Source organism: Micromys minutus (assembly GCF_963924665.1).
Source record: "Micromys minutus genome assembly, chromosome: 29".
Taxonomy (NCBI): Eukaryota; Metazoa; Chordata; class Mammalia; order Rodentia; family Muridae; genus Micromys; species Micromys minutus.
Window position 1 is genome coordinate 8,855,351 of NC_137964.1, and position 19,271 is coordinate 8,874,621.

Here is a 19,271-nt window from a genome sequence, read left to right on the forward strand (position 1 = left end):
TCAGCCACATGTCAAGAAAGTTCTATATAAAAGTTAATAATATAAAGGGCTGGAGAGATGGCTCAGCAGGTAAGAGCACTGGCTGCTCTTCCAGAAGACCAGGGTTCGAGTCCCAGCATCCACATGGTGGCTCATAATCATCTGTAACCATAGTTCCAGGGGATCTGACGCCCCCTTCTGCACTCCAGTGGCACTACATACATAAAATAAAACTAAATACCTTTTAGAGTTTAATACTATAACATTAAGTCTAAATAATGTGTATCTTATATACTTATAAATATGTGATAGTTACATCTTGTATGTATAATTATGAACATAGCCATAAAATAAGCCATCATAATTAAATGAGCTAATGTTCACCAAGTGTTTGGTATTCTTTGTTGTAACTGCTGAAGAGTAGTTGTTATTGTCAGATTACTAAATCAATGCTTGTTTACAGGGGTTAACACTAATCTCCCAATGAATTCATGACCTATAAGCAGTAAATAAAGGACAGTCACAGCGGACATTTTGGTAGAGAAATGTTTCTAGAACCTCAGAAATAAACCCCCCAAAGAGGTGCCAGATAGAATACCTCTCCAGATTCTAACTCAGCTCGGTTGTTGGTCAGGTGTGGTTTTTATTGGATTGCTTGGGGCTTTGTTGTTGTTGTCATTGTTGTTGCCATTGTTGTTGTTGTCATCATTGTTGTCACCATTATTGTTTTCATAGTTATGGTTGTCACCGTTGTTGTTGTCATCGTCATTGTTGCTGTTGTCAATGTTATTGTTGCCATTGTTGTTGTTGTCATTGTTGCTGTCACCATTATTGCTGTCATTTTTGCTGCTGTCACATCATTGTTGCTGTCAGTTAGTGTTGTTAGTGCCATTGCGGTTGTTGTCATTGTTGTTTGGAGCTAGCCCCATACCGTGTAGCCCAAGGTGAACTCCTTAACTCCTAGCTCACACTCCCAGGTGCTGCAGTTACGGTATGTGCTGCCAAGCCCAGCTAAAGCCACCCACGTGGCTAGGACAATCAACCAAGCATGGCATCAGTATGGGCTGTGGTTCCAGAGCTTGCACAATAGACCTGGAACATGAACATTTGGGACCCAGGCCATACTATTCTCTCAAACATGAACTCAAATGTCACCTACCCTTTTCTATATACCTCCCATATAGCAACGGTGACGTGGTTGGAATTCAACCAATCATGCTTTGCCCAAGTTTGTCTGCCCTGAAGCGCAACCATCATTTTTCACTCCCTAGAGCACTCCAGGCTGTGCTGGTTCTTAGTAGTCTGCTGAATGAGAATAATCCTGCGAATGAGTATGAGAGGTTTATAGCGAAACGTCGCTGGCATTCTTGTCGCCCCTGGATGACACTGTCGCTTTGTCTCTGTGGTGCTTCCCGTCTCGTGCTCTAAGCAGAAAGTCAACAACTAAACTCGGGTATGGAGTCTCCCTTCACCTGATCGCTCTGCATGGATTCAACAAGCTAAACTTTATGCTCAGGGAGTACCAGTTTTGTGTCTGTGAAAGTGAACTTGGAGTGAATCCTTTATGCACATCACGATCACCCAACTTGAAAGAGTATTTCTGAGATCAGTCTTTTTGTTTGTTTTCCAGTGAGTTGGCACCACCAAGAACTGTTCTCTGTAAAAATATTAACTTTTCCTACATGTCATTTATAATCCATGGATTTAATTTACTACCAAATCTTTCAATGACTTTGGCCAAAACTGGAAGAAAACCAGGCTTGGAGAGACCTCTCCCTGAGCTAATCTAATTCTTCACTGACTGATCAAAGTCTCCTTCCCATGTGGAGGATGCTGTCTGCTCCCATTACTTGGAGAAACTGATTGCCTTCCTAGAAAAACCAAATAAATTCTGCACCCAGAGATTTTATCAGTTGGTAAGGTGCATGTGTCCCAAGCATCCATGAAGCTGATCCTGTCTGCAAGATCGTTCCTTTCCCATCTTTAAATGCTTACACGCGTGGTCCACAACAAGTGAGCAGGCCAAGCTCCTGCCTTCCCTGGGCTTCACAAGCAGGCGGCTTCGATGAAAGGGGAGATATGGAGAATGTGTAGAGAGAAAATCTTGCTTAAAGAAATGTCCTGCCTGTGCTGGGACCCAGGTACATTGGCCTGAAGAGTGTTCAGAGGAAGGCTCGACTCATCATCTCAAGTGGGAGGGAATGGGCTGAGGAATATTTAATAAAAGCTGTGGCAAGTGAACCTGTTAAATAAGCATTTAATGATGCTATTTAGTCTCCTGGTTTACTTTGAGACAATTTGAGGACATCTATGTATCGTGACTATATAACAACTTTTTATATAGGACAGCCTCCCAGGAAAATGAAATATGGTGTGTGTACACACACACACACACACACACACACACACACACACATGTGTACGCATGCACACACAACATCAGGAAGGACCCCCAAAGACACTACTCTTAACAAACCAGTTGGAGGTGATCTTGTCAGCCGCTTTTATTACATTCATGGGTGATGGTAGTGTGAGAGTTTTAAATGGTCTTTTGAAGGGAAAGATGCTTAGCGTGGCAGGGGAAAAAGCCACGGCAAGCAAGGCTATGCATAGCCGAGAGCAGAAGCAGCTGAGGGTGCAGGAGCGAGGCTGGTGAGAGCTGATCGACGGGAAATTAAAGGACTAGCTGCTGGAAGGAGGAGGGACCCAACAGGAAACCACATGAGTTTCCGCCAGCTTGGTTTTGTCCCTGCATGTCAAGCCTGTTTTCCCGCATAGCTCATGTTGTTCCGAGACCAATAATCTCTAGGTACAGTGATCGGCTCTGCCATCGAGGTGGCCAGCATCCATGACTGTCTGCTCTGCTAATAATGAAGGTGTCGGCACGTTTTCTAGCTCCTCTTTCTACGTAGATGTGAACTTGGAAGATGACAGTGACTAGGTACCTGAGTCACACACTGTGTGCTTGGAGTATACAAGGCCATGGCTCAGCCCCCAACATCAAAAATATGAAACTAAAGTCTACAGGTTTAATCAGATCAACAAGGAGAGATGGCTCAGTGGTGAAGAGCACTGGCTGCTCTTGCAAAGGACTAGGGTTCAGTTCCCAGCGGCCCCTGTCAGGCATCTCATAACCATCTAACTCCAGCTCCCGGGGAGCCAGTGTCTCTTGCTTCCAAGGGCACCTGCACTCCCATGCAAATATATGTGATCTTCATGTACTAGTACCTGCACACACACACACACACATACATACACACACACATACACAGGCCTATATCCAATTAAAAATAACTTAAAAATAAATCTCTAAGTAAATCAACAGAACCTCATTGACACACCATGTGTAAAACACCGCAGTAGAAGCCATGATGGAGTGGTAGAATTTGGAACTAGCTTGCACAGAAAAGGCAACATGGGTATCTGTGCCTTCTATGCATCTTACTTATGGTTTATATGGAAATAAAAGATATGAAAGTATTTAATCACTCACCCGTGAACTAATATAACCACATGCATTACTGATTCACAAACACACAGCGCAGGACCTCTTCCACAAAAGCCTTGTGGATATAGCCACAGAAACCCTTCCCCACCTGTTAAAGCTTTTGAATAGTCCTACCCAACAGAAATTAACGATCTAAAAATATTATAATTTTCATATATAAAATCAGAATCAGAAGTATTTTACATTTCTTTCTTACGTGTAAGAATTTCAGACTTTCTGGGCATGGTGGCATATGCCTTTAATCCCAGCGTTTGGGAGGCAGAAACAGGCAGATCTCTCTGTGAGTTCGAGGCCTGCCTGGTTTACAAAGTGAGTTCCAGGACAGCCAGGGCTACACAAAGAGAAACCCTGCCTGGAAAACCAAAACAACAGCAAACAAAGAATTTCAGATAATTTTGCTCCATCAGTACAGCTAAATTTAAATTCATCTAAAACATCTATATTAAAGTTCATAGACTTTGCAGTTGAAACATATTTGCAAATTGTTCTGAGCCTACTGACAGAGCTTTTTACGTAACTGAACCAAATATGGATTTTAAATTAGGATTTAAATTAATTACTACTGAGCCTGTTTCTTCCTCTCACTAGCCACATTTCAATTGTTATATGATGAGTAACTACAGGCAGGTGGGGTTTTCGGCTAATCGGTTTTCTAAGTAGTTTCTAGACTTTTAGATATTAGAGTTATTTCCTAATGTAAGATACTGACCTTCACAGTCTAGATTTCATTTGAGAATTGGTTTTTCCTGGTCATGCTTAGCAATGACTGATACTGTGGCTGTCATTCTGCCCACCAGACTCTTACAAGACTTCCCCTTTTCTCATTAAAAAAAAAAGAAAAGAAAAACTTGATGTGTATAAGTGTTTGCCTGCATGTGGTATGTGTGCCTCTTGCATGCAGTGCTCATGGAGGCCAGAAGAGGGCGCTGCATCCCATAGAACTGGAGTAACTGATGGTTGTAAGCTGATGTATGTGTGCTGGAAATTAAAACCCGTGTTCTCTGAAAAAGCATCAAATGCTCTTAACTGCTTAGCCATCTGTCTCGACCCTACCAGATCTCCTTTAAGTAAAACTTTCTATTTTAGCTGAAGGAGTTATATGTGAAAAAGAGGTAAAGGCTTCTAAATGATGCCCAACAATTTCTGTTTTCCATGTTCTGTATGTGAATTCCTCACTTTTATAAAACAGTACTGGTCCTGGGCTGTCTTACATTTTCACAGTCCCATGGCTAATTAGGGACTGAAGGTGTCTTTGACCATGGATTTATGGTACCATGCCAACATGGGGTCTATAGTTCGCTTATTGGGTTCAGTTGAATCCTTGATGTTTTGCTTTGGTTAGTTGGAGCCTAATCAGAAGGACCCTTTTGCAAACTGGGTTTGGGTTGTTTCACTGAGGGAAACTAAGGCAGAAACGGAAGCAGAGACCACAGAGGAATGCTGGTCAGTGGCTTGCCTGCCACTTCTGCCTTTCATGGCCTGCTTCTAAAAAACAGAAACAAAACAGCCCAGGACCTCTCACCATTGAGCACTGTGCAATCATGAAACATCCCACAGTCATGCCCATGAGCCAGTGTTATGGGAGGTGATTCCTCAGTCAAGACTCTCTCTTCCCTGATGTGTCTAGGTGTGTGTCAAGTTGACAAAAACTCACTGTGACAGGGTGGTTGGGGGAAAGACAAGCAGACCGATCTATTCCCACTATTCTCTCAAGTGGGCTTGCTTAACTATTCTTTGGACTCGGTATATCCAGTTTGCTGAGGGTTTAACAACTAAACGAACTTGTTTGGCTTACATGCCATGATACTCTACCTGAGTGTATGTATTAATCTTCGCATGTACATTGCGCAGATTTTTGTGTAGCTCCTGGATTCTGTGACAGGTTTTGAGGCACAAACTCTGCAAGGCTCTATGAAGGGAAGACAGGGGAAGTCTAAGCAAACCTCATGGGGTTTTGTTGTTCTTCTCTTTATTACGTGTGTGTATGTACGTGTGTGTGTGTGTGTGTGTGTGTGTGTGTGTGTGTGTGTGTTAGAACTTGGCAGGGAAACAGCTCTGTTCAAAGGGGAACTGTTTTAATTCCCCTGATGCATTCCTTGGCAATAGACAATCACCTAGTGACTCGATTAACCATTTTTAGTGAACATCCCCAGAAGCTACTTTTCATAGTTGGGTTCCCTTATAATCACTAACAGAACCTTTAAAAATGGTGCACCCAGGGCTGGAGGGAGATGGCTCAGCAGTTAGGAATCAGGGCAAGAGTAATGTCAAAACAGTGACCTTAAGAAAGGAGCATGGGAAAGGTCACATCAGGAGTCACACAAACCCTGGAACTGACGGAGGTCTGTGAGCTAACGGATGGGAAACAGAAGAGAAAATGTTTGAGAGAGAAAGCACGCTCATGTGATTTTTGTAATGGAAGTTTTTAGGGAACAAAACAAAACAAACCTAGGCTCCAGCAATCCTAACCAGCCAGGTGTGCCCTCCCATCCTGACAGGCGGATTAAACAGATAGTCATAAAAGGCAGAGAGAGATTTGTTCAATGTGGTGACATTTGGAAGAGATAAAGGAACCCAGTGACCCCTTTTAGAAAGGTTTAATATTCATACATGTGTATAATGTATTTGGATCAAATAATGTTCCCATTCCCTCCTCTCCAATTCCTTCCCTATCCATCCCAACTGAATCTGTATTCTCTTCTCTTTCGTTCTCCCCCTACCCCCTCTCTCTCTGCGCATGCACACACACACACACATGCACACACTGAGTCCATTCATTGCTGCCTGTATGTGCATGGTTATGAAATAGATGTGGCTCAGGGGCCACGTTTCTGGAGAAACCATAATTTTCCCTCCCCCATCGCCCAGCAGCCATCTATGGCCAGTATGCCCTCAGACAGGCCTGGGAGTCATGAGTCCCTCCCCATCCTCCCACACTGGGGTTTTAGGTGCCTCCATCTTACACAGGTCTTTATGTGTGCAATCTGAACAGCTCTGAGTCTGTGTGTCCGGCTGCACTGCAGTTGTATCTGGCAAATGCTCTACTGACATCTGCTCCCTCAGACTCAGGCTTCCTGCCCCATCTTCTAGGATGATCTCCCACCGAGCCCCAAGGCTGACTTTAGGGTGATGACCTGAGAAGAACTGTAACAAAGAGCAAGGTTATGCTTAATGAAGGAATCCAGAGGAAGGTGTAGCTCTGTTCAGTACTGGTGTGGTCCTTTGACATGACCCAAAGAGGGCTTCATGGCTTGAGGGACAGGGTGGCTGTGAGGAGATGGGTGCTTCTGCTTTAGGGGACATCTAAAGCCCATGGACAGTTGCCCTCTTTGCCCTGTGAAGGTTTGCTATTCCTGGGTTCCAGGATGACTCAGAGTTACCATTTAACCGTTTAAGGACACAGCTTTGTGCCTGTTTCTTCAGGTACAGGACAAGCACTCAATGCAAGCAGATGTGCCAGTTTTTCATGTTGCTTTTAGTCACTTTGTGGGCCCAACTTAGGAGTCAGTGCTTCCAGCAAAGCAATTTCTAGGGGCTGGTGAGACCTGGCTCAGTAGTTAAGAGCACTGGCTGCTCTTGCAGAGAGAACCTGGGGTCAATCCCAGGCATTCATAAGGCAGCTCACACTGTTGGTAACTATAGTCTCAGGAGATTCAACAGTCTCTTCTGGCCTCCAAGGGTACTGTGTGCCCATAGTGCACAGACATACCTACCCTCAAAACACCCATATGCATAAAATGATTTTAAATTTTATTTTAAAGGAACTCTCGTTCTCCTGTTTCCCTTTATATTGCTAACACAGACTCCCACCCGAGTCTCCTCACCAAGGTAGGGCTAACGGACCTGGTCATTTCCCAGAGAAGGGTTGATCCACGGAAGACTACAGAGAATCTTTGAGTGAGTGGGTGGGTGAGGCACACCTGGTCGGAAGAACACCGCCTTACCAGTGGCTAGGGTCCAGAGGTGTGCGCACCTCGTGACAACACATGCCCATGGTTCCTAGAGGCTCTCCTGGTTGGCTGTTCTTGGTTGCCTTTGTTCTGTTTGAGTGTGTCTTTCCAGCAATGCTGGGAGTCTGTTGAAAGACTCTCTTCCCAGGGATAATGATACATTGTCTTCCCAGGGTTGTTTGCCCTTGCTTCCGTTTCTGCAGGGCTGAGGCTAGGCTGCAGGTGATGTTTGTTCATGTGACCCAAATGTTCTTCCAGCCCCCTCAGAGGTCTCTTGGCCCTGAAAGCTGGACTGAATGTTTGTTTTCTCTACTAGGCTATGTCATGGGATAATAACAGAAAGATACAATCCTCTTAACACTGGCATCTCTTAAGAAATGCCATGTTTATATCCAGATCGTAATACATGGATCTGCTACATTTTTAGAAAGACGGACATGTACATTATTGGACAAATTAAATGTAAGCATTTGATGGTTAAGATTAGTTCTTAAAGTTTTGCCTTTAAAATATTTCTTGTGTGTGTGTGTGTGTGTGTGTGTGTGTTTCATTGTTTAATTAATATAACCCACTGAGTGCCTTTAGCCCTTTAACATTGTTCATAACAAAATATATGTAACCATATGACCAGCTGGGATTGGATAACCATTCAGAGGTCTTACTCCAGGCAGACTGATTCTCCCTCTCCTAGCAGGCATCAGTTGCCTGTAGCTCCCCATCTAGGGATGATGCCTTAGGACATCCTCCCCATTCCCAAATGCTGGCCTGTTAATGAACCGACCTTGTCATTGTGTAGAGCTTCTGTGGGCGGCCATAGTGTTGAGATTTCACAGCTGTGGCTTCCCTTGTGATGTCTACAAGAGGCTGTCTCAATCAGACATCCTGTTCCTCTGGCCTTTGTACTCTTTCACCCCAGCTTCCAGATGTCTCCTGAGGCTCATGTGTAGGGATGGGATTGTAGGCGCATCACAGGGAGTTGGGAGCCCCCCGGGTAGCTGTCTCCTGCATTTCAGTCAGTGGTCACTTTCTGTAATGGTCTCTGTCTGCTTCACAAAGAAGCTGTGGAGGAGGGCAAGAGGTAGGCATCAGGAATGCAGCGAGGGTTAGACCGGAAAGCCTTCCTCGGGAGACATGTTGTGTTTACACGGCCAGTGAGGAGATAACTCATCAGTGACAGATTCATTGATTACGTTCTTCTCAGTTTAAGGATTTGGAGGGTGTGGGTGGTGGCACCAACACCTGGCCAGCAGCCTGTCACTCTTTCTCAGTAGAAATCAGGGTAGACGCGGTTTTTAAAAATCACTGGTGTGGGGGCGTGCAGGCACATGCTGTGGCCTGCATGTGGAGGTCACAGGCCAATTTCCGGAGCCTCTCCTCGATACCTCCTTTATCTTTGTGTCTTACCTGAGCTTTGATCAAGCTCAGGAGGTCGGACATGTACTGCTACAGCTCTACCCACTGAACTGCCTTGCCAGACCCTCCGCCCCTTGTGTCCCCCTGCTTTTGATAACCAGGTGGCGCCCTCTATTGGCACAGCTCTCACAGACACCCCCTTCCCCGCCCCTACACACACACCTCTAATGCTCTTAGCTTCCCATGCTCACAAGCTTTTGCTTAGACCTGGGAAATCAGGATTCCTCGACCTTTGACCTTTGGTGGCAGTTGGCAGTGTAGCATAGGATGCTGTGACCTGTGTTCTTCATAGCCAGCCGGCCACCACTGCATCTCCTCTGCCACTGCAGTCTGGGCTCTGCCTCTTCTGCTGTCTCGGGGACACTGTTCCTTGCACTGTTTTATTAGCTTGGCCTACTGTACGCAATAAAGTGAAGGCCGTTGGGAAACCTGGTGTGGCGGCTCACACCTGCTCTTCTGACCCTGGAGAGGCTAGCTTGGCCTGCCAAGTGGAGTCAAGACAAGCTTGAACTACTGGAAACCCTGGTTCAGAAAGAAGGGGGCAGGGGAGGGAGGAAAGAAGGAAGGAAGAAGAGAAAGTCAGGGAGTGAAGGAAGATAAAGAGGGAAAAGATCCTTTTTATTTTTTTCAGACAGGGTTTCATTGTAAGTGGTTGGCCTGGGACTCACTGTGTAGCCCAGGCTTGCCTCATACCTAGGAGTTTCCTGACTTGCTGGGACTATACTCCTTTTTCTATTGGGCCTAATTTTTTAATACCAGGGTAGTCAGCCCAACAGAGTGTTCCCCTAGCCTGCTCAGGAGGTGACCAGAACAGCTGCTTAGTGTAGACTGGAAGGGGGACTTGAGCCCTTCCTGGTAGACCTTCAGGCAAATGTAGTGTCTACACCAATCATTCAAATAAATGGCTGTCCTTATACCAGTCACTGCATCGTCCCATTTGGAGGAGTCACTGTATTCTGTCCCACGGCAAACTGTTGTGTCCCCCTGCCATCCCGCCCTGTGTTGTCCCCTCCTCAAGGGCAAGCGCTGGTCAGATAAGGCTGTAGGGTCATTTCGAGTTCACCAAGGCCTTAGCAGAAAGGCTGGTGCACTCTACAAGTTATTTGACCAGTTCTGGCCCAGGCTGGTTCTTTGAAGTGGGGTTTGTACTGAAGCCATCACATCACGTGGCTTCCTCGGGGCTCTAATGCTACAGGAACCAGCATGAGGGAAGCCTAGCTGGCGGGTTGAGTGACAGTCCTCTACTTCAGACAGCCCAGTGCACCAGGAAAGAGTTTAACAACTGTCAATTAGGACGTCAATGTTCTGCATATTTATCGGTTAATAAACATCAGGAGTGCTAACAATAAGCAATAAAAAGCTTATTATCCTATTATTTGGTTCAGCCATGTTTGGCCTCACTTCTACCGGTGCCTAACTCCTACCCAGTGCCTCAGGGAGAAATGGACTTCCCCATAGGCCCCCAACTATTCAATATTTCTTAATATAATTTCTTCCATTGGTACTTAAGCTGGTGTCTAACTACTTTTGTTGCTTCTCATAATATAACAGGGTGGGGAAATGATGCCAAGCAGGGGAATCGAGGTACTAATCAGAGAATGCACAGTACAACTTCACTGACTCCAGGCTTCTAACCGACTCTGTTGGCCACACCCCTTCCTGTTCCTGACCCGTGGTGGGGGCGTGGCCTTTGACTTTAAACTGAATAGTATTTGAGGTCTTGCTACCTGGCTTTTGTTTGTGTTTTGAGATAGGGTCTTACCTCCCAGGCTGGCCTGGAACTCACTTCCCTTCTGCCTCAATCTCCTTAATGTCAGGAGTACAGCATATGTTGCCTGCTGGAAAGGAAAAACTTTGTGAAATTAGAATAAGGATTAGAAAAAAATAACCTTTAAAGCCGTTCATCCCAATATGTGAGGGCTATTGTGAAACTACTTATTAAACATGACAGAAATCCAGTTCATTTTTTAAAGTTAAATGTAAGTCACACTAATTACATGTAATGAATTAATTAAATGTAAATTACACTAACATACATTAAAGTGTATGGAATTGATGTCGAATTATTAATAAATGACCTGGATATAAATTTATTCTTCTCTTCTTAAATTTGTTTTTATTTTAAGATTTACTTTTTAATTTTTACTATTTTTGTGCATATATATATATATATATATATATATATATATATATATATATATATATATATATTTGTTTGTACCACATGTGTGGGTGCCCATGAAAGCCAGGAGAGGATGTGGGCCTCCCTGGAACTGGAGTTACAAACAGTTGTAAACTACCCCATATGAATGAGTGTTGGGAATAGAACTACTGTCCCCTGGAAGAGCTGCAAGAACTGTTAACCACGGAGCCACTTCTCTAGGCCTTAAAAATGTATTGATTGTTATTTTATGTATATGGATGGTTTGCCTGTATGTATACTGCTTCTGTGCAGTGCTCTTAGAGAGCAGAAGAGGGGGCTGGATTCTTTTGAACTGGAGTTATAGGTGGTTGTGAGCCCCCATGTGAGGACAGGCTTCTTAGTATTGTTGGATAGAGGAGAAAACGGGCTGTATGGAGCTATGGATGGGACTCGGGTGACAGAGTGCTTGTCTGGGTTGCATGAAGCCCTGGGTTCAATCCCCCAGCAGTACACAAACTGGGGTAGTCACACCTATGATCTCAGTGTTTAGACATGAAGGCAGGAACATTGGCCACCCAGGATCCACCCTCAACTACATAATGAGTTGAAGGCTGATGGGGGTGGGTGCTGGAGGAGGAAGAAAAAAAGGAAAGGGAAGAAAGGAAGGAAGGAGGGAAGTTGGAATAGGTTGGGTATGAAGACCATCATCAAAAGATTGCTTTTGCTGGATGTAGTAGCACATACCTATTGATATCATCCCTCTTGAAGCTGAGACAGGAGGATTGCAAGTTCAAGGGTAGTCTGGATTGTATAATGAGACCTTTCTCAAAAAGTACATAGGGTCACTCTTTGGACATCAGCTGGCTGGGTTTTAGTTTGGGTACATTTCTGCCTTTAAAATATAAAAACTTGTAAGAGACAGACTTTGAATCGGAGCCTCTGAGGTCACCAGTGTTTAGCGGTTCTTATTTGTACAAAGAAAGCAAGGTGCTAGAATAAAGAATGAACAAACATAGTGGCATTCGAGCCAATCTGAATGACCTTGGGCAATGGTTTTATTCTTTCACATCAGCTCCCGAATGAAGCTTCCTTTTTAAGGTCACTGTTCCAGTTACTATATGGGAAGCATATGGGTCCATTCAATTCCAGCGTGAAAAGTAGCTCCTTCTTATTGGCTGAAATGCCACCCAGTCAGTAAAGGGCTTAGTGGGCAAGCGCAAGCACCTGAGTCCAGATTTCTAGCGCTCAAGGAAAAAGCAGGGCACAGAGATGCATCTATAGCCAGTTCTGGTGGGGTGAGAAGAACGGTGGGGGACACACTTGTCCCTGGAGCTCAGTAGCTATCCAGGCTAGCCAATCAGTGAACTCGGGGTCCAGTGAGATACTTCAGATAGGAAAGAAGACACCCCACTTAGACCTGTGTTCTCTACACTCAAGTTCATATGTGTCAGTGCACACGCACGTGTGCATGCACACAGAGGTGGGGGGCATAGGGAGGGAGGGAGGAAGGGAGGATTAGCCGGTTTTTATACTCTTTGGTTTATTTTGTTGGGTAACTGACATCTATACAAGGAGTGTGTACCACAGTGTAAAACCAGCACTTAGGAGACAGAAGCAGGAGATAAGTGGTTTGAGATCAGTCTGCACAACATGAGATCGTCTCAAAAACCAAAAATCTAGCTAGGCTTGGCAGTGCATGGCTGTAATCTGAGTGGGAAGTGAAGGCAGGAAGATCAAGAATTCAAGCCTAACCTCAGCTACATACATTGTCTCAAAAATAAATAAATAAATAAATAAAATATAAAATAAAGCTGGCCCTTGAAAAGAGAATTCTGGAGAATCCTCAATTCAAAGTCCTTACAATGAACCCAAGGCCATCTTGGCTTCATGGCTACAGGAGCTGCCTCTAACAAGCAAACAAATTGTTTTTTTCCTTTGTGTTCACGGTTTTAAGCAGTATTCTGTGAGTTGCATTACAGGTCTTATCATTTGTATGGCTAATAACACAAGCCCCGAGGTTTACAAACAACACTTAAAAAAAAGATTCTTAAGTTAGAAACGGAAGAATAAACTCAAACTTCAGACAGACCGCCCCCCAAAGGCAGACACCTCCACTGGCCCAATGTTGTCTTAGAATTATTTTGGATTCTTTAATCGGGTGTCACCGGTGCCACGCTGCTATCACACCCAGCTCTGTAAAAATAAACTCTGAGTCCCAAGCATGCAGCCTGCAGGGGGACATAGGGGCATCTTTGCTGCCATTGGCCTATCTGAGATCGCTCTAAGTGTCCGTTTGGTAATTGGACATTCTTCCCCCTCCCTGGGGAATGTGGTCGCTCCATCCGGCACCTCTCCTCCCATGATGCTTTGTAATTCCAGCCTTCATTACTGAAGGAAAACATTCAATTAGTCCCAGTCAAGAATAGAAAATGACTTGGGATCCCGGCTCTTCGCAGCTGTGTCTGTGTTAGGGAAGATTCTTATTGACCTCATAAAATTCTTCTGAGTATAATGCTATTGAAAGACCAACTTGTACAGCCCAGGGTGTTTTGGCTTGTGCCTTTAATCCCAGCATTCAAAAGGCTCAGGCAGACAGGCTCTGTGGGTTCAAGGCCAGCCTGGTCTACATATTGAGTTCCACGACAGCCTGGGCTACATAAGAAAAGCAGTTTCAAAAACAATTACTTCCCTTATGCTTTGTCTCATTAGCCTGTTGCTGGTTTCATTGGAGGCAGCACACTTAATGCTAGCAAATATTAGCTTCTTTGTTTTATTATTATCATCGTTATCAAATTTGAAGCCAATCACCTTTGAAATTTACAAGCTACATCAACAGGTGTCCAGCATTCAGTTTCCCCTCCGGGGCGTGTGGTTTCTCGCTGACTCTTGGCTTCCAGTGGGAATTCTCCACTTTGAGTCTTGTCTGGACGAATATAAGCTGTTTAAAGCTGTTTGTTCTTGTAGCCCAGAGGCCCTGGTTCCCAGAGCAACGGCTTCTCATCCACGCTGTCTTATCTCTGCCCCGAGGTTTCTCCAGCACCGGGAAACAAGCTCTGCCAATGGGCTCCGTGGGGCGGCACGCGTATCTGGTTTGCGTGGACGGCTGTGGGTCAGGCTCATGTTCCTGGAGTGCCCCGAGCGGCTTTGCTAATCTGTCAGTATAGTATGTTCTCATGGATAAATATAGACAGACGGGACACTCTGAGTTATAGCTCACTGTGCAGCTGGTATGAACAGCCCGCCCTGGATGGGAGGCCTGTTTTAGTTTGTAGGTTTTTCCTCATCCGACGAAAAATACACCACCGTGGACCTTATGATAGCTCCGAGCAGCGGGACCATGGGACCCATCCTCCTTATGCCTTTTGGCTTTGAGACGTAGTCTGTGTTGCTAGGCTGGGCCGTTCGGATTTTACTTCAGGCCCATGGAGATTACAACGGCTTGTTGGAGAAGATCCTGTGTGATCAGCCTCATCAAAGGTCTGGGTAGGTTTGAAGGGTTGTTCTGAGGGTTGGGGGGAAGTTTTCAGACTGAGAGCAGGGGACTTCCCCTCTTCTTCTTGCGTGAGGATGGGGCTGGGGTGGGGGAAGGGAGCCTTTTTCTCCAGGCATAGGGACTGACTTAGAACTTGGCTGTTTAGACAAGAACCAAGGCCTCTTAGGCCTTCTGTTTGGGATTGTAACATCTCAGGAGTAAGGGTTTTCCTTTTGTATGGCTCCATGGAAAAGCAGCTGGAATGTGATGTTTTGTTTTGTTTTTTGTTTTTTGTTTTTGTTTGTGTGTGTGTGTGTGTGTGTGTGTTTTACACAGTTGTGCAGGAAAATGGCTGACTCAAGGGAACAATTTTGAGTATTTGGAAAATTGTTGATGCTACAGAATTTGATATTTTGGTATAAGCTTGATATATTCTAAATACTTGTGTAAATCCCTGTTTTCATCTAAATGTGGAAAGCATCCTAAATTTAGCATGTTTCCTGTGCTTTTTGACTTAGACTTCTCTCACATTTAAAACATAAGTGCTTTTCCTTCCTTCCTTCCTTTCTTACTTTCTTTTTTGTTAGTGAATTTAAAATCAGGATTTGTGTTACTCAACATTAAACAGGTTCAGACTGCATGCCAATCATTCCTTTGTCAGATATGCTCTCTCAAGATTGGATTTTAAAAGTGTATCTTTCTTAATACATAACTATGAGTGTTCATTTACAAATATGTATGTTGCATGCACATGTGCTTGGTGCCTGGGGAGATCAGAACAGGGCATCAGATGGTTGTGAGCCATCATGTGGGTGCTGGGAACTGAACCTAGGTCCTCTGAAGGAACAGCCAGCACTCAGCCACTGAGCCATCCCCAACCCCAGTAGCCTTTAAAAAATTACATTTATTGCTTTATTTATCTCTCTCTCACTCCCTCCCTCTCTCTGTCTGTCTGTCTCTCTGTCTCTGTCTCTGTCTCTCTCTCTCTCTCTCTCTGTGTGTGTGTGTGTGTGTGTGTGTGTGTGTGTGTGTGTGTAAGGGGGGGCAAGGAAGGGAAGGGGAGAGAGAGAGGGAACATATGCATGCATGCGTGCTCATGAAGATGCCAGAGGACAGTATGTGGGGATAATTCTTTTCTTCTATGATGTGGATCCCAGGAGTTGAACTCGGGACATCAGGCTTGATGTCAGCCATTTTTACATGGTAAGCCATCTTCTAGGTTCCCTGGACTGAAAATTTAAATATCATATAACTGCTCCAAAAGGCTAGTGAGATGAAACTCCCACGACAAGTTGATTATACACATCCTGGATAGTGTCTGTTTAACTCTCTCATGGTGATAGGAAAAGCTAATTTGTAAATGGGAAACCTTAGCACATAGCTCTACCAGAGGAGAAATGGTTTACCAAAATGATTTAGGAAAGATTTGGGAGACTGAATGACGTGTTAATTATTCCACAATTGCAGCTATACTGATACTATCAGATACCTGGATATGGTGATAGCACTTCTACTTTTAGAAATAAAGTCTCCTCCTGACACTTTGTGTCCTCTTAATTTTGTGGCCTCCGGAGTTTTGAGTTAGGGAAGATTTTTATTGGAAATTTTTGGCAATATATGATAAGCACATAAGTGATAGATCTCACAATTTGGGGTACTTTAATTAAAAAAAACTTTATAACACCTACATTTTGACAGGGCTCATGTGAAATGTTTGGGATTTCTCTGGTGCTGCAGACCCTCTTGCTTTAACAGGGTACTCCTTTTCTTCATGGTCTCCCTGGCATCTCCCTTCTTTCCTCATTACTCCTTGTATTGCCGTGCCTGTCTTTCTTTCCTTCTGTCTGTCTGTCTTCCTTACTTTTTTTTCTTGGTTTTTGTTGTTGTTGTTGTTTTTGTTGGTTTTAGTTGTAATCCTGGTTTGTTGAGATAAAGGTTTCACACTGTAGCCCATCCTAGCCCGGAACCCACTCTGTGGTCCAGACTGACTTCAAACTCATAGTAATCCTCCTGCCTCCGTGTCCCCAGTTCAAAGATTGCAAGCATAAACTACCATGCTCAACATTTTGGGGTTTTTGTTGTTTGTTTGTTTGTTGTGGAAGCAGAATCTCACTATGTTACCTATCTTGCCCTCAAATTCTCCAACCTCCTGCCTCAACTTTTGGATTGCTGGTCTTACATGTATGCATCACCATGCCAAGCTCAAGTGTCTTTCTTCTCATGATATATAAAATCTCCATTTAGAAGGCCTCAGTGTCAATAAATCTACTTCAGTGGCTCGATAGACTTAGGTTCATCTTAGATTATAAACACCTATTAGGTTGTATTAATTGAAACATTTAAAAGTATTATATAATTAATAGAGCCTAAAATGTTTTTAAGTTTCTTATTTTTATTATATATATATATATATGTATATATATATATATATGTATATGTATGTTTTTACCTGCATGTATACATGTGTACCACATGAGTGCAGTGCCCAGAGGGGAGAAAATCATATGAATGAAATATTTCTTAAATATTTCAATGTTGATAAAAACAAAACAGTAATTAACCTGTAAAGATGGGCAATGGATCCCCAGGAACTGGAGTTAGAGATGTTGTGAGCCACCGTATGGTTGCTGGGAAACAAATCCAGGTCCTCTGTAAGAGCAGCCAGGGCTCCTAACCTCTGAGCCATCTTCCCTATTGGCTGAGCTTCTGTTGTATCCCATGCAGTGGAAACACATTATATGCTATAGATGTTTGGAATGTTGATTTTGTTATCACATGTATTATACAGTGTGCATGTACCTTCCTCCAACACATTTGCATATGCATGTTATTGCATACATAGGTGTGTTTATATAACATATAATGCAAGGCACATTGTAACATGTATTGTACCTGTGTACAGGTATATACTTGGATGGCACCTATTTATTAGTATAGCCACTGCCATAACTTTGATTGACAACCTTTGCCAAAACATGGCAGTTGCTGACACAGTGTAGAGCTACAGACAGCATGTGCAGTCATTATGTGTTTATATAATGTGCCAGCAATTTTTTTTTTAATCTCTTGCCCTTGAGGCTTGACTTATGTGCCTAATAGATACCTTCCAAAGCTACTTGGTCACTCCGGATGCTTCAGATAACTGCCTGTGAATGGCTCTGGTCACCCAGCATCAGCAGCCTTTTAGACTAATACCCGCGGCATAAACACATTCTGCACAGACCTAGAACACACATGCGCCTACCTATAGACACAGCCAAGGCCAACAGCAAGCAGAACGCCACCTGCCACTCTCTTATACCTGCCGTTCTGTTTCATCAAAGTCAAGATGAGCCACACACGCCACTGTGGCCCTGTTCCTAGTTAATGGGCCACAGCCTGCGCTTTGACAAACTTGGCTTCAAAGATTCGGTAAGTCGGGCATTCCCGATGCACTACGGTTTTTACGCTCGCTGCAGTTACAGGCCGTACATTATGTGCATACATTACTCTGCGCCTGGGTACCCTGGAGTTGGATATGTCCAAGTATTGTGCGGCTGCAGAAACAGCTCTCCACGTGATCCCGAGGGGAGCCTTGCAAGGTTGAATGCAGGCTGCCCGGCTGGAGTAATTCATGTCCATGGACCTCTTAATGCTTCCTGGCACTTGTTGCACCAAATCTCCATTGGATGCTGAGCATTAAAGCCACAAAGCGGGAACTCGAAGGGAATAAAACAAATTCCTCACCCCATAGCACTGAGGCATAGTTGGGAGGACAGAAAAAAATATGCTAACTGTGTTGGGCGGCAGCAGTAAGGGTGACGCAGAGTTGGAATGGGGGGATACCAGGGAGCCATTGGCCAGAACAGGCCCGTGTAAAACCAGCAGAAGGCTGGTGAGCAGCCAGAACCTGTCCCGTTCCACTGCATAATTCCTGTGATCCCCCCTCCCCCAAGGCTCCTTGTTCTTCTCACCCCAAAGCCCCCTTCATGGTATCTATCACTAGCTATTTCTGGTTCTCAGTATCAGCGTCTCTAGTCCCGTTGGGTCCATTGCAGCTGCCTGGCCAGCACTTAGCTCTGTCTAGCCATGTGTCTATGTGCATTTATGTAGGATTCCTGTCTCCCAGCATACTTTGGGCTACGTGAGAGCTAGGGCCGCGCCTGGCTTGCACCTCAGTGGATAGGGTAGTGTGTGGAGTGGAGTGGGCATCCAGGAAACATTTGGTGACTGAGCGAATGGAGGCAGGAGTGAATGAATGCTCTCCTAAAGTTTGGCGCTCTTGTGCTGTGCGGTCTCGTACTATCACACGCTTGCGCGTATACAGTTTTCTATCTTTGACTCTGTCTTGTAAACATTACCTTTGTTGTCTCTGTAGAAATTTCCAGAGCGCCTTGTGCACGCCAGAACCTTGATGACAATGTGTCACTTACTGAATTAGAATTTGGTAACGGATCGCTTTACTAGGATTCGGAAACGAATTTTCCATAAGGAAACCATGCTGGAGTGTGAGTGAAGTAAGGAACGGCTGAGTGACAGCCCACCCTTTGTGTGTGTGAACGCCCCCAGACCACGTTACTCAGCATAGTTTGGGTCATACGGCACACTAGAGGAGCTGAACCCTTAGTGAGCCCAGGTGAGCCGATCTGAATTCTAGGGTCCTGTTGGTTTTTTTAAAATGTATTTATTTAGCTGTTTATCGGCTCTAATATAGAATCTCTTAAGTTACTGGTGTTATAAAACACAGGACAGATTTAGAAACAAGTATTTATTTATTTGTTTGTTTATGTACTTGTTTATTGAGACCGGGTTTCTCTTTGTAGCCCG

At 44.4% G+C, this 19,271-nt stretch overlaps 1 protein-coding gene across 5 annotated transcripts in view; it reads left to right on the forward strand.

Moving 5' to 3' along the window:
- FRY (FRY microtubule binding protein) overlaps positions 1-19,271 on the forward strand; it is a 364,922-nt gene that overhangs the window by 151,574 nt on the left and 194,077 nt on the right. Inside the window, exon 1 of one of the 5 annotated variants that reach the window (XM_080941188.1) lies at positions 14,230-14,476. The exons of the other annotated variants lie outside the window; for them this stretch is intronic. Coding sequence (XP_080797314.1) covers positions 14,416-14,476 — 61 coding nt within the window. The 5' untranslated portion in view covers positions 14,230-14,415. Of the gene's footprint in view, positions 1-14,229; positions 14,477-19,271 lie in introns of those variants that run through there. 5 annotated transcript variants of the gene reach the window in all.